Source organism: Bacillus rossius, chromosome 17 (assembly GCF_032445375.1).
Source record: "Bacillus rossius redtenbacheri isolate Brsri chromosome 17, Brsri_v3, whole genome shotgun sequence".
Taxonomy (NCBI): Eukaryota; Metazoa; Arthropoda; class Insecta; order Phasmatodea; family Bacillidae; genus Bacillus; species Bacillus rossius.
In genome coordinates, this window is record NC_086344.1 from 33,176,036 (window position 1) to 33,192,815 (window position 16,780).

Genomic DNA, 16,780 nt, shown 5'->3' on the forward strand with positions numbered 1-16,780 from the left:
AACTGGAAAATTATTTTATGGCCATACTGTTCACTTATGATGCGAAACTCGGACACGAAATTTAACTTAGAATCCTTTAAAATAGTGCCGAGCGTGATCAGTATCTATGCAAATTTTGTTTTCAGCTTCATTTATGGACGCCAAATATACGTAGTTTCCGCACCTGTCGCCAGAATTCGTTGTGATGAAAGCGAAAAAGACTTTCAAAAATCACTACAACCCTGACTTTGGATCTGATTTTCGACAAGGAATTTTAATGGGACACTGCGCAGCTTGTAAAAAATTAACCAAACAGTTAATAATATAAAGTTTCCCTTTGGCTTTGTGAACTTCGGTTTGCGTCATCCTCTACAGATTGCAGCACCGTGGTTAAACATTTTCGTTCCATGCCACTACCGTTCCATTCACGAAATGCAGTATTCGGAGAGCTAAGATGTTACTTTAAAAAAAATCGTTCAGAGTTATAAAAGTTTCCTTATATACTGCGGACCGAAAATCTTGCGCGCCAGGTTTTATAGTTCATTGGGATCGCGTAACTCGGTACGTACTGACTAAGCTAATTAGTTGGCGGAGCCCTACGAAACCAAATATTGCCTAATCGGCATGGCCCAGCTACACATTGTTACGAGTATAATGTGTGGGGAACTGGGTTCTTAAGGGATGGCCCAATTAAATTTTATTAATTACAAATATTTATATGACTAACAAATAAGTGTACTTAAAAATGTCTGATCACCAACCACTTGAACTTAAAACTGTTTAATCACAATTCACTCAATGTCTGTCGAATTCCACAGTTCGCACTCATTACTGGAGCTAGACTCGACAGTGGTTCACAAACACACAGCCTCGCCCTCTTACGGTCCCGTAGCTTCTCGTCGCGCCGCTCACGAAAAATGGGGAGGGGGGGGGGGGGGTTGTCTCTCACTCTCACTCTCTTCGCCGATGTCGCACTTCCCTTCACTCGCGGAACTCTTGGTACCCTCGGAACTCCCGCGGAGGCCGGCGTCGTCGCTTATATACCAGTGGCGTCCTTCTCGAAGGGACGAGAGCGGCTGTGACGTGTCGCGTGTCGTACCGGGGCCGACCCCGACGCCCGAAACATCCAGAACAGCGACCGCTTATTCACGCAACTCCACGCGGCGGCCTCTATAAGTCCGTAAACTCCCAGGTCGCTAAAGGTGACAATAGCCCGAGGCAGGACGGTGCGCTGGGATCGTAGGAGGATGGTTAGCGAGGATCCTTGCATGGCCAGGCACGCGTGGCATGACTTACGTCAGCGGACGGCGTGTGACGTTAGCGGCCGTGCGGGGCCGCCAGCCAGCTCCGAGCCTGGCGCGCGTCGCGGTCCTGTCTGCGTTCGTAACAATATCAACTCCTTGCCCACCTGGGATCCCACTGTCTGCAGAGCATCAGAAAAAAATATAACAATGAATTGAAAACTGCTCGAGATATCAGAATGGGGTCTTATGTATGTTTTAAGGAAATGCATTTAGAACACGCTAAGGGCATATGAGTTGTTCTGTTTCCGTATTTCGATTTGAAACTTTATTTCGGAACTGTAAAAATGGCTGAAACGCGTGTTTTCATAATTACTTCCTCCCACGAATTCTTGAAAGCTCCCAAGGGACTACTTGCATTACATCTTTGTCTTAATTTCCCTGCCGTGAAATTTTACGTTTATCACTAGAGGATTATGCCTCTAGAAGCACCAGCACTTATCATCCCACCCTCACTGACACACACACACACACCAACACACACACACCTGGGTAGGCGGGCCACTTAAATAGATTTGTTTCCCTTTTTATTTTTACACGTTTTATATTAGCTTCACCTGTATGTTTGCACGTTTGTAACCGACTCCTTTGGGTGCGATTTTGACCCACTTTAAACGGCCAGATTTCATTCAAACTCTGTAGATTTATCGAGGAATGATAACAATACACTAATTTGATAAGATTTTTCCATTATTCAATTTTGCAAAATAAGATTTTTGTCAATTTATATAATTTCACAATATTTAGTAGGCTTTGTTTATATCGCGCCAAAGACAAACTGAAAGAAAAGAGTTCGCACATTGTGAAGAAAACCATTTCGCTCATGTGCGAACTCTTTTCTTTTATAGTTTGTCTTTGGCGCGATATAAACAAAAGCCTACTAAATATTGTGACATTTAATTAAATGAAAAGTGAGAGTGGGTTATGATTATTCCAGTCGAGAAGAAGTACGTCCACCATCGACAAGAGACCGTCCGACAAGAGACCGTCTTCTTCGTCGGCCGTCGTCAAGTTGCCAAGACTGGGATCTTCCCACGCCCAGCTGGAGAAAAGACCTGCCAGTGCGACCAACCCCGCCTGCACAATCCTGGGTATCCTTTGATCCTCAGTCAGTTCGTTGTCTGGGACAGTGGTGGCCTAAATAAAACCTGCGTGGGCACTTTGAAAAAAAAAAAAATTCCGCGAATGAAACTGAAGTTAATCGTGTAAGATCTATACAAATGAAAAATGTAAATATTCGTTCCGTTGAAAATCTTAAATTTTTCCGTAACATTATTCACCAATTTCTTTGAAACTTTGACGCAACGTTTCATTTGAATACGCGCGTGATTTTACCAGTGACTGGTAACATGGTAGATAAAAATATAGATAGGTAAAAACAATAGATTTTTTTATATTTACATTTCTATTGAGTGAAATATGTAGAGATATAGATGTAGTTATATAGAGGAGAGAGAGCTGGAGGGAGATATAGAGACATAGAGATGTATAGAGATATAAATAGAGATAGAGAGATGCTTTGCATATGTGTACCTACTTCTTAAAAATTACAATAAAATAATTGTTTGATGCATTGCAAACCATTCCGGGCATAAGGTAGTTACAATTTTTATTTAATTTTACTTACATCTACACTAACTAATAACCCGCAACTTCGTTCAGGAAACGTCAGAGAATTTAAAAATCTTACCACCGAAGGAAAACGTATGTGATTAATTCCAAAAATTATTACTAAATAAATAGACACATTAAATTGTCAGCTTCATAAAAGATTTATTTGATAAAAAAGCCGTGAAAAACTCAGGTTACTATTGATTTTGTAAAATCCAATTTTTATTGTTTTTTTTAACGATGAACTAAAAATAAAGAGTTTTAAGACGAATGGTACTTACAAACCGTTAATCTAAAACTACATGCCTTCAGTAAATCAAACGTATAATATAAAAATTTGCGTTTAATTTAAAGAAACCATAAATCAAGGATTTGTTAAGTAGAAAAGGCATTTTTAAACAGTTAAATGTGGTTATACGGTCTATAAATGAATGTACCAGTAAAAATTTTAATAGTATCAAATGTAAGTGTTGTAGATTCACACTTGCAGCGCTACATACGCAAATTGGCTATTTCTGAGCGTAACACGTGTTGTGTTCTGCAATGTTGCTAAGAGTGAGTCTGTAATTTCAGTTTAACGTACGTTTCGTTTAAAGTTCAAACCGGTTACAATTACTACATTCTTTAAAGCCAGATGACTGTTGGTTTGGTCGTAATGGTCGAGATGACAAGACAGACATATTTTCCGCTGGCTTCCACGTTCACCTGACATAACGCCATGCGTTTTTTTCTTTCTTTGGAGCTTCATGAAAGTTTGTGTTTACGTTCCGCCGCTAGCTGATGATTTTCCAGAGTGGAGACACAGAATTTAAGAGGCTATTGCTTCCATTACCCCGGCCTTGAAAACCAAAGTGTGGTAAGAATTGTACTTTAGGATGGACGTGCGCCGTATAACTAAAGCTGGACATATTGAACATTTGCAAGGCAAAACCACGTTAATTTTCCACCAAAATTACGTATTAATTGTTGTAAATAGTCCAAAATAATCTTTTATAATATACCATTGAAACTGGGCTATTCTTTTATGGACACCCTTTTTTTATGAATTTATTAAGATTCGTACAAAACCACGAAATACTATAAGCAAATTAATTTATGATACTGCCAACTTAACCACCGAGGCATCCTGCCCACTAGCGGTAGTTCAAGTAATTTTTTTGTTAATTAACTACTCAAACGGTTTGGAATGACTACCCACAGATATTTCTTCGCCGAAGGAGCGGCGCAGTGCGAAAACCCCGAGAAACGGAATGAAACCCGCGCTCAAGGATAAAGTCCGCCCAGATCAAGAGGATCCGGAGAAAATAATCGAGAGCGACCTGAATCATCTCTCGCCCAGCTGCGCGAAAACAAAGGTAAATGGGAAGCACTTGCTTTGGGATTTTAATTGTAGTTTTATTTTAAGGACAGAGCAACACTCCTTTCACATACCAGTTTCTGCGTGGCAAAGTTTATTGCGTATACTGTTGCATTTTAACAAACATACCTTCTAATATAATAAATTTAAAAAAAAAATGTGTTTGTTGGTTTATCCTTATTTCACGCAGCAAACGGAGCAACGGATGGACATAATTTTTTTTTATGGGCCAGAGTGTGACAGTTATTCCGAAACAAGTTAAAGTTGTTTGTAAACCGTTCCCTGAATAGATTTTCAGTATTAAATGCACACATAATAATGATGATAAAACAAAATAAATTCAAATATTTAAATATAACATTTATTCCAGCTTCCCTCAGTTCTTTGAGAATGAAGGATATTTCTTTGTTGCTCGAATAGTTTCCTGCATAAAGCGAACCATGATGTATAATCAATCTATTCCTCTACATTCATCTTCCTTGCACATTTATCTTTTTATCTTTATGTTTGAAATAAACGTCAGTTAAAATAAAACAAAATTGTGTACCAATATTTATTAAGAAATACTCATTACCTCGCAAAACCCATTTCATTAATGCAAAAAAATATAAATGTATAACAAATGTATAAATAACAATATAAAACCTATTCATTGTTGTACACAGTTGAAAAATCTATCTTTTAGTATTAAAAAATATTTCTTGGCAACTGGTTTCCAAAAGAATCTTTTACAATATAAAATAATTTTTCTTTCTGTGCAGTCAACATTACATGATCAAAAAAAACATGCGTTAAAATCCACTTTAAAAGCAAATGTTTTGATATCAAAGGGGGAGAGAAGGGGTGGTTCGTTCCGATTTCGAAGTTAAAATTATTAAAAGGAAAGGCTTGGCCACACTTACTCCACCTCCTTGAAGTAAACAACCAGGTGTATTGTTCCTGTAAAGACACGTATTCACACTTGTGTGCGCAGGTGAATACGACAGCGTCAGACTACAGGAGGGCGACAGAGAAGTTGTCCAGCCACTCTGGCGATGTTCTAGAAGCTTCTAGAAGGTGGAGAGCCATGTACCACGAGTTTCGAGAGAAGAACAGGTAGATATTTGAAAACATTTCAGTAATTTTTGACGTGTTACATTTTAGCTTTCGGTATACGGCATTTGGTGGTAGCTCATTTCGTTAACGGAACGGAAGTCAAATGAACTGAACAGTGCAACCACGTTGCTACCATCTATGGAGGTGGCGAGAATCGAAGTTCGCAAAGCCAAAGGAAAGCTTTAAAATAACTGCTTAATTAATTTTAATAAGACGGACAGAAATGTAATTAAATTTATTTTTGAAAATCAGGTTCAAAGATGGGGTTTAGTTGCTTATTTTAAAGTAAATTTTCGCTTTTATCGGAGCCGTTTCGTTACAATAGTTTAAAATTTTGCGGTCTGCTCATCAAATAATTTAATAGTCGATGTAGCTGTTCCAGCAGCGAATTATAGCGGCGGGTGCGGGAACTAAGTGTTGTTCGCGTCCATAAATGTAGTCTAAAACACGATGGGCCTTATTTGAATAATTTAACGTTAAATACGTTAAAAAAATCGTGTCCGAGTTTCGTATTATTAGTGTATTTGCGACATGAGAACACTTTAATCTGCTCGATACTGAGGTTGGACGTAACACATCACTGGCGAGAACTGAAAGACTCATTCACATTTTTTATAATAACCTACCTTCAAAATTTCCTTGTCTTGGCAGGAAAAAAAAAAGTTCAACATATCCAAGACTTAACAACTTATATCGTGGGGTTACTGGATACAGCTAGGATCCAACAGAAACAGGTACAATGATACTGAAAGTTTTTTAATAGCATATTTTTTTAAATTACTAAGTAGCCAATAGCCACTGAATATCTTTAAAAAGATAAATAGTTTAACAAAAAAAATTCAATTATACAAAATTAATATATTACCTATTTCTTAAAACATTTACCAAAAGGTGAAGATCAACACATAGTTACGTCTTTCTTAATGTATTTGTATTCAGAAAACATTTTAATCAACATTTTAAAAATAAATTTCCTATTAGGAATAACAATTTTTCGACACAAATTTGAGAATTTTAATAATAACTAAGATTACGACAGTCAAATGATTGAATTCATTAATTAATAAAAAAAAGTTATTTAAAATAAATTTGACTATTGGAGTAAAACATTTACATGTTTAGAAATTTAGTATAAGTAGGTCAAGAGTAATTGAAATAAATACTTATTATAAACTAAGACCTATTAATTTTTAAAACCCATGTTTCATTAAAATAGTTCGGATTGCTTAAACCTTCAAAAGTTGCCAGTTTGTCAGTGCATTATAATGAAGTGTTAAAAAAATTAATTTTGGTCACTGCATTTATATATTTTTTAATTAATGTTAAATAAATTATTCTGGATATGTGATTCAGATATTTAGTGAACGGTTCGCATTAAATAACCAACCTAAAAACACACATCTGAAAGTCAAAATCAGAAAACCAAAATTTATAAAATAAAAAAAAAGAAATTTCGTCTTATTTTTTTAAACATTTCCCTTTTTCTTTAGCGTACTTTTTAGTACAGGTGCAAGAACAAAAAATTAGTGTCAAGAAGTACCGAACATAGACGTAGAATTGAACCCTCTAATACAATCCTTAAGATACGGTCTTATGATCAAAATAAAATAAAATAAAAACAAATAAAGTACCACCAGATTTCTGGGAAAAAAGTTCAGTAACTCAATTGGCACCTCGGGACCATTGAATTGTTACAAAGTTTGTTCCTTTGTTTCAGAGCTAAATGGGAGGCAGAGGAAATGACATCTCTGGAACATCTTCCCAACAAAGAGGAAGAAGGTTAGCGTGTGTGCACATGTAGTTTCAATTCTGCTCTGGAAATAGTAGCTTCGAATCCTATGTAAATTAAGCTGTTTTATCAATGTTTTTTCCTTCGAATTGATTAATTTTTTTAAAGGCATTGTGGCTAAAGTATCCCGTGTTATCGTAATTGCAATAGTTCAACTACCAAATGAAATACAAGTTAAGAAAAATTCGCTTTGTTATATTCGACTATAGTCTAGATCACAAATATGCGTACACTTGAATGACACGTGTCATTGGATCATGTGTTATTAAATTAAGCCCGTCCTAAGCTAGCACTATAGGTAGTGGCAAAATTATATTGCGAATAATGAAAAAACCGAAATAAATCCGAAATAGAAGTCAATACACCACATAGCATAGAAAATAAAGGCAAAATACGAAATTAAAAAATCACCTGAATGAGCTTATTACATTTATTTAAAATAATTTAAAAGAATATTTATCAAATAAAAACCTTCAGTTTTATAATTCAGTATTTTTTTATATAAATATGTTCACAGACACACAATCAGTTTACTTTTGTTATTCCTGCGTAATAAACCCTTAAAAAAACATAATTGAGCAAGTATGGAAATGCGCTCGTATGCAAGTGGCGCAAGTATGTATTTGAACAAGTATTCAAGTTATCAAGTATGCAAGTTATCAAGTATGCATTTTATCAAGTATGCAAGTTAACAAGTATCCAAGTTAACAAGTATCCAAGTTATCAAATATGCAAGTTATCAAGTATGCGAGATATCAATTGTGCGAGTTATCAAGTATGCAATTTATCATGTATGAAATGTATCAAGTATTTAATTTATCAAGTATGCAAGTTATCGAGTATACAAGTTATCAAGTGGGCAAGTTATCAAGTATGCAAGTTATCAAGTATGCAAGTAATCAAGTCCGCAAGTTATCAAGTCCGCAAGTTATTAAGTATGCAAGTTATCAAGTATGCTAGTTATCAAGTATGCATGATATCAAGTATGCGAGATATCAAGTATGCAAGTTATCAAGTATGCAATTTATCAAGTATGCAAGTTAACAAGTATGTAAGTTAACAAGTATGCAAGTTATCAAGTGTGCACCACGTAATTATAATTTGAATGATATCATATCACGAAATGAATCCTTGAATCCACCTATATATAGGGACAGGAAAAATTCGCGGGGTCAATGGCCTCTAGGATGAACTCCATAGTTCTACGTACACTCGGTAAAATGCCACCCACTCATTGGCTGCTGTCTTGTGAGACGTTCCAGCGTAGCAGCCTGTGATTCGATAAAGCTTTGGTCGGGTGTTTCTCGTTGGCTCAGAGTCATCCAGGTGAGTTGTGAGCCAATGGCAGAGGCAGCACGCAGGTATAACTATTTGTATTTTAGCCTATAGCGAAATGAATTCGCGAATTTTTCCGGTCTCTACCTATATAACATGAAGTGAAAACCAGCAATAGCGAATGTCCATCATCCATTATTGCAGGAATCATTTAAGGAACGTGCAATTGTGTTTATTTAACCCGCTGTGAGTTTCAGGAGAGACGAAAACGGCTGCCACAGAGAAGGACAAAACAGCTGGAGCGACCTCCAGCGCTGATGACTGCTTCATCTCCAACAAGCCACGCCTGCCGTGCAGATCATGAAGTCAATGACATCATCAACAAAGCAGTTATCTTCAAATCACATGTTTTCATTAAATTACTCAGAAACTTCTCGACTTAGAAAAATGTAATGCCTTGATAAAAAAATGTTCAGTGAAGTAACAAATTACGTTTATATTTTTTGTCGTTTCTGCGAAACAACTCTACTATAATTTCAAAGTGAATTTTTTAAAGGACAAGCAGATAGATATTTTAATGTGAAATCAACTGTTACAAAATACCAAAAAGAACTATTTGTTTCAGACTGTATGAATCTAATTTTTAGTTATTCTCGCTTGGAAAAATAAATCATGAGCGTAAAGGAGAGAATTCTATTAGTGCTACGCAATATTCGCTCTATAAAAAATGTAAATTTATTAACCTAAGACTGTAAGTAAGCATAGTGTACTTCCTCCTAGAACGTGTTCTGTAGCATGGTTGTCATAATTGGGCATAATAAGTACGTTTATCTGTTTTGTTAATTAAAAAATTAAATTTAATTATTTTTTCTGTACCTGTTGCATATTTTTGAATGTTTTATTGTTTGGTAACAAAATAAGCATACTTCTTAAACTAGACAAATATAATGTTTCATTTATTTGCTAAACGGTTTTATCATAAAAATTCGAAAATTTTATTAGATTTACTTCAATAAAATAACATTAAAACAATTTTTTCGGCATTTTATTTGTTAACTTACTGTCGTTTTACCATTTTGGTGGCAATATTTCGTTATAATGTACTTTTTTTATTTGTTATAATTTGTAATTAGAAATTACAGTGTTCTTAAAAAATCATGCGGTAAAGTTTTTACGTGATAGTACAAACAAAGTTTCTTAAACTATATATTCTAAAGTACATTGTAGGCTTTCACGTCTATTGTTTAAAGAACTATATTAGTTTTCATGAGGTTGAGTATCGTCAAAGTAGTAGATTGTACCTGACGTTTCGCATCGGCATTGCAGCAGACATCTTCAGGGTTGAGATCTCCCCCCCTTAGACGCGCCACAACCCGAAAACCATTAAAGAAAAAAAAACATTATGAATAGTTGACATGACATCGTTAGTTTTAGCTTTATGAACAACAAAGTTTTTAATTTATCGTTGATGATAAATGTTTGTATTATTCATACCATAACATATTATTAAATAAAAAGTAACTAGTAGTATATTATAGTCGATTCTGGCGCAGGTACTTCAGGGGCAGAAGGGTTGAGAGTATCAATTACCTCTGTCTTGACCTCCAAACTTTAAGATTGCCCTTTTTTTTTATTCAGAACATGGCCGCCGTATATATTATGAAAATATGTATATAAATTGAGTATTAAATATTGCAAAAATTAAAACTATATAATTTTTTTTTCAAAAAAACAAACGCACTAAATTCATTCACAATTGGTTACTTGGTTCGAACCCACGAGTGAAAAAATAAAAAAAAATTGGTAAGAAATTGTGTGCGTTCTAATATAGCGTGCTTGCAACTGTAATGAAGGGTTTCGCAGCGTGTTTGCAACTGCAATGAAGGGTTTTGCAGCGTGCTTGCAACATGCAATAGAAAGGCTTTGCAGTGTCCCGGCAGACTTGGCTTCACGAAGCAGCACAGAATACGTCGGTAAACAAGTCCCGTCTGCATCGCTGCTTGGAGAGATCCGCGGGTTCTGTAGGGCACTCGGCAGCAGATTGCCGCTGGGACAAAGCTGCAGGGCAAACACTATGAGTGGTTGGTGGGGGGAAAAAAAAAATTATTCGTCACTCCCCTGTCGGCAGGACCGGAAAGGAAAGCCTTTTTTTCACAGACGAGAGAGCCGCCAAACGAACTATCCCGCATCTTCGGTTTTTTTTTTGTTCATTGTGAAAGGTTAGGTTAGCTAAATTATAAATACTTTAAAACATTGTGGACGGTTGATTTGGTTAGGATAGCTACATTAAAGATACTGTGAAATCATGTAAACGGTTTCCTAGCCCTGGATAGCTACACGTTAAAAAGTTATTTGCTAAGCAACCATGAAATGATTTTTACAGTATTTTTTAATGTAGCTATACTTACCTAATATAACCAACCATCCACAGTGTTTAAAAGTATTTATAATGTAGCTAACCTATCCTGATCGACCGTAAAAATTAATGCCACACCGGTTTATACTATGAGAAAGAACCCCGGGGGGGGGGGGGGGAATCGAGCACGAACTGCGGGGAACTTCGGGTGTGGCTCTCTCGTCTGTGAAATGAAGGCTTCCCGACCGAAAACGCCTAAATATCATGGCTGCCTCTCCCGTATTCGTTACGTACGTCCGAAATAGACGCGAATATCCTTCTACATTTGAGTACTCCCTTGTTTTGGATTAAATTACCCAAGTGGGTGTTATATTTTATTTTGTGTGCAACATCTTAGCTCTCGGCGGCATTTGGTAGCAGTAATTTCGTGAATAGAACGGAAATGAGTAACCATGGTGAATGGCGCACGAACGGTTAGTTACAAAATAGTATACTGCAAGGTTTCATGCTCTTGGTACATGCTAGGGCTGATATTAAAATTGTTTTGAAGTTCATAAAAAAAACAATATACAAGGACTTATTTAGTGGAAAAACTTTTAGCAAACAATAATAAATTATGGTCACATAAAAAAAATGTGAACTAGACGTTTAGTACTCGACAGTGATATGTAACATTTAAGCTCGCTGATGAGCAAATCAATGTATTCTCACGTTGCAAATACGCTTATAATACGGTAATGGGCATAATGTGTTTGGAAACTGGGTTCGTAAGGGATAGTCCAATTAACTTTAATTACATGTTTTTTATTAATTACTAATATTTACATTACTAACAAAATAATTGTACTTAAAAATGTCCCATCAATCACTTCCATTTAAAAAAATGTTTATTCGCAAGTCACTCAGATGTCTGTCGAGTTCCGCAGTTCGCAATCCTCACTGGTGGGGGTCTCTCACCCTCTTCGCCGATGTCGCACTTCCCTTCATTCTCGGAACTCCCGCGGAGGCCAGCTTCGTCGCTTATATACCCGTGGCATCCTTCTAGAAGGGACGTGACGTGTCGCGTCGTCCCGGGGCCGACCCCCGACGCCCGAAACACCCAGAACAGCGAACGCTTATTCACGCCACTCCTCGCGGCGGCCTCTGTTAAGTCCGGGATTCCAAGGCCGCTGGAGCTGACAATAATCCCGAGGTGCCACGATGCTTGGGGAGCGGAGGGGAAGGGGGTGGGTAGCGAGGACCCTTGTAATCCGGCCAGGCACGCGTGGCATGCCTTACGTCAGTGGACGGCGAGTGACGTCAGAGGCCGTGCGGGGCCGCCAGCCAGCTCCGAACCTGGCGCGCGTCGCGGTCCTGTCTGCCTTCGTAACAATACGAAACTCGAACACAAAATTTAAACTGGAATTATTTAAAATTATGCCGATCGTGATAAATATTCGCAAATTTCTGGATGTGGATTGCAGTTAAGTTTCCGCACTTTCCGCTACATTTCGCTGTCGAAGCAACTACGTACGACTGAAGAATCACTCCATTTGCAGACCGAAATTTTTAAACTACATATAACGAAAACGGCCCCCGATAAGAGCGGAAATTACTTGGAAAAAAAAATTACTAAAACCCCGGCAAAGGACCTGGCTTTCGAAAAGGAATTTTACTAAATCACTGCCCTTTTTTTGTTAAAAAATTGAATTAAACATTAAATGCTATAAAAGTCACCCCTCTGGATTCGTGAACTTTTCACGCCATCCCCCACAGATGGTGGCTGTTACACATTTCCGTTACGTGCCTTCCGTCGCGTTCACGAAATCACTCTCACCGTACATTAAAAAATTAAATGTATACTTTAATTAATATTTTTATTATTAATATATTTATTATAAAAATATATATTAATACAATATATAATATAAATACATAATATTTATTTATTATAATTATTTGAGTGTCTACCAACAGTCAGAGCCTTCAACAGGTGGGCACTTAACAAATATTACAAAACAATAACAATAACATACACAAAACACAATAATAACACAACAATAAAATGGGACAACACAAACATAAACACATGACAAAAGACACTTATAAAATATAATAACTAAATTTGTCAATTTTTAATTAATTAATGAAATAACAATAATACATTATTTACATCAGAAATGATCTTAACTGCAAGAAAATTAAGAATTCAAAATGTCTTTTATTGAGATTTTTGCCCTTTTGAAAGGGTCTTAATCTTTCAAAATATCATTACAATATTATCAGTACACCGTTTTGATAGCTCATTTTTTATGTGATACGTTCGAAAAGGTCGCATTATTCTATGATTGAATGAAGGAACTCGAAGACCAATTTTGTTTAATATTTCAGTGCTGTGGTAACCATTTATAAAACAATTTTTTTTACAAATATTACATAATATGTAAATACATATAATATAAGTATAATATATTTATTATAATTAATATATTAGTTTAAAAATTTATAACCTAATTAATTTGATATACTACGACCTTTAACTGAAGCCCCGTGTTAAGGACTGAAGGTGAGAGTCGCAGAGGTGTTATTTTCCAAGCGGAGGGCTTTGCTAGAGGAGACTACAAACACTTCAGGGTGCGAACAAGGACCGTCAGGGGGCTTAACTCGTGAAACGTTTTGAAGCGCCGGGAAGCGTTTTGAAGCGCCGGGAAGCCAGAGGCCGACGAGTGGACACGGCGTGTCCATTAGAGTCGTGTGCTCTCTGCTCTCGGAGCTTCAGGGGGGAAAAGAAAAAAAATAGAAAACCCATGCTGTCCAGACGGAACGTATATTTGTCTAGGCCACACGCTCTTCGAATCGTGACCTATCTCAAGCCCCCTGCAGAACATTGTGTTCTGTTCGTCATTCAGAAATTTCACCCCCACGGAGATGAAAAAAAAAAAACTGGGAAGATTCCATTTTATAAAATCTACATGTAAGTGTATATGTTATAACGTTCAAAATATTAACTCTCCAAAAGTTCTTCCGCGATTGCTTTGAAATTTTTACACAACGTTACATTCGAATACGTGCGTGTTTTTTTATACATGTGTCACACCTGTGACAGGTAAGTAGACAGATAAAAGTATAGATAGGTATATATATATAAGAATGTTTGTGTGTTCGTCTTCTGTTTTGTAAATGCAAAGATATAGATAGGAAAATGTAGACACAGAGAGAAAGAGATATAGAGGTAAAGAGAGATATACAGAGGGAGATATACAGATTTAGGGAGATAAACAGTTACACAGAGAGATATATACATATAGGGACCTATAGAGAAATTTATATATAGTGATATTTACAGAGGGACATATATAAAGATATAAAGAGATAGAGAAAGATGATTTGTGTATGTATATCTACTGCAAAAAAATTTCAAAAATATTAAAGAGTTATGGCAACGCATGCCGGGATTTAGATAGTATAAAATAAAACCAAAGTGAAATGCACTGCGTATTAATTATACGTATACAAAGCATAATTATTTCTAAGACCAACAGTAAGCAATGTGGTCGTTGTAAGATAATAAAATTTATATATTTCCATATGATTACATTAAATAATAGAGTTAAATTCATATTTTTTTAATAGTAGGACTCCGAGAAAAACATATTTTCTCAAAAATGATTTTTTAAATCGCTTATAGTCCTGCTTAATAATAAAACAATCAAAAAACCACCGGTATTTGGTTTTCCTCATAATTGTTTAATTAATTTTAAGCAACGTTCAAGCATTCTTGTACTACTGCATATTTTGTTCGTATCCTACTTGTATGTAAACTTTCCTTACATAAAAAATATTTTCACTCGCTTCACATAAAAAGGCACACTAAGCAGTTAGGGTTTTATCGGCGCTTAGCTCTATGACTAGACCATAGCGATATTAGTTATTAGATTGGGTGTATGATTCGAAATGAGTTCACTCTGGTTAGCAACTGGTTAGTAAACCAACAGAGTTTTAACTCTCAGCTAGTCTTTAAACGTTTTCGCGAAAAAAAATACATGCCCATACTTATTAGCCACTAAATCTGACTACTTTTCAATCAAAGTAATACGGACATGGTTTCGTCCAGGCGAACTTTGGTCAGTCCAAAATAATTGGTTTACAGTGTGGTTTCTGCCAAAATTTCTCTCACTCCCCCCTTTTTTCCCTTTTTTCCTTTCCACAATCTCTAACAACGTCTTATTTTGATACTTTTGTAAATACACACACCCACACGCAAATACACACAGATTTTATTTTAGGATTTATAAATGTCTTATTTAATATCTCAGGAACGCAGTAATTTCCATTGCCTTTGATTAATATAATTTATCATTAAAATAAAAATCGCAACTCTTTGAAAAAAAAAAAAGGGGGGGGGGATACTTGCACTGACAAACGAACATGTACAAGTAGATAACGCAAGGAAAGTGTACTTGTCTCATATCCATCACTTGGCAAAATTCTCGCAAGATTCGGGAAGGTTTTTCATGATTTATTCACAATGCTTCACAGTTCCATGCATAAAGATTGCAAAATCTGCATTTATTGAGAAATCTTCCGCGATGCATCATAGTGTTGTCGGCCCTTCCTGTGACGGGCGATGCGATGCGATGCAAATTTAGAATGGCTGACAATGGGAAAATGAATTTCTTGTTTCGAGCGAGTGAGCAAGTCTCTTGGTACATAGGTAACGTGCAAATTAAATGTGGTCTCGGGTTGCAAATACTCTTTTTGTGAGAACGCAAAACCAAGACACCAAAATTGAACGTAGAGTATTCTTTATCATTAGAGACACCTGTATTTCGCGAATACATTTCGTTTCAAGGTATTTCACAAAATACTGTAGCTTTTCTCCTGTGGTTATTGGCTGAGGTCGGTGAGAGGTGTCGTCCCGCTCTTGACAGGGCCAATGAGAATGTGGTCACCGTACTGCTGCACCCTCACAATTTGCCATGACTCTTAGAAAAAGCTGCAATGTTTTGTGAAATACCTTGACATTAAAAGAAATCGCGAAATACTAGTGTCCCTATTTATCATAATGCCAAGCGTAAAAAATGTACACACAAAATTTTTTTTCAAGTACATCGCTGGACGAGAATCACGCGTAGTTACCGCTCCCGCCGCTAGAATTCGTTGCTGGAGCAGCTACGTCGACTATAGAATCATTCTGTTGGCAGAGGGAATTTTTAAAACTATTTCATGGAACGGTTCCTAAATGTGAAAAAGACTTATTAAAAAAAAATACTAACCCCCGGCTGTGGACACAATTTTCGAAAAAGAAAAAAAAATATATTCATTAAAATACTGCCAATCTTTTTAAAAATACATTAAATTGCTAACACAGATGCCACAGATGGTAGCACTCTTTCCATTCCATGCGACATCAGTTCCATTAATGAAATCACATCAGGTTGACTCAGTGGAACACATAACCACAATTTCAAGTAACAACTGGCTTTTTTACGATGGATAGGCTAAATATTTGTAACAGAGCAAGTTTTTCTTCAAAAATCTTTTATTTATATATATGTATATATATATATATATTTAAATTAATTTCCAGTACGAAATTCTTCATTGCAAGAACCATCCGAAAGAACGTATCCATAGCTAGTTTGCAAAACAACTGCACTCGTAATTAAAAACTTTTTTACAGTAATTTTACATGAATAATTTACAATTACACACGAACAACTGGCTTCCAATATGAGAGTTCTCGGTCATGCGGGTTCTCCTCGAAGAAAGGAAAAGAAAAAAAATCACGCTTGCAACATGATAGCAAATGAATTTTGCTCGTGACCGAGGTTAGATGTTGCACATCTCTGGCGAGTACAAAAAGACTCGCTCAAAATTTTTTTTATTTGTTTGACGGTGTACTTCTTCGCAATTACCACAACCACCGCCCAGAGCCGCGCGATCCAAACTTGGCCCGGCGAGTCACAAATCTAGGTAATGAATGCGCGCGGTTAACTGTCTGGTAAACCACCGTTGGAAACGGAACGTGACCGAAC

The 16,780-nt window shown here is 36.4% G+C and overlaps 1 protein-coding gene across 1 annotated transcript; it reads left to right on the forward strand.

Moving 5' to 3' along the window:
• The first annotated feature begins 2,187 nt into the window (after nucleotides 1–2,187).
• LOC134540873 (uncharacterized) lies at nucleotides 2,188–8,895 on the forward strand. The gene is made up of 5 exons (XM_063383895.1): nucleotides 2,188–2,371; nucleotides 4,092–4,246; nucleotides 5,222–5,343; nucleotides 7,061–7,122; nucleotides 8,665–8,895. Exons 2-5 carry the CDS (start codon nucleotides 4,142–4,144, stop codon nucleotides 8,769–8,771), a joined length of 396 nt encoding a protein of 131 aa, XP_063239965.1. The 5' UTR covers nucleotides 2,188–2,371; nucleotides 4,092–4,141; the 3' UTR covers nucleotides 8,772–8,895.
• The last annotated feature ends 7,885 nt before the right edge of the window (nucleotides 8,896–16,780 follow it).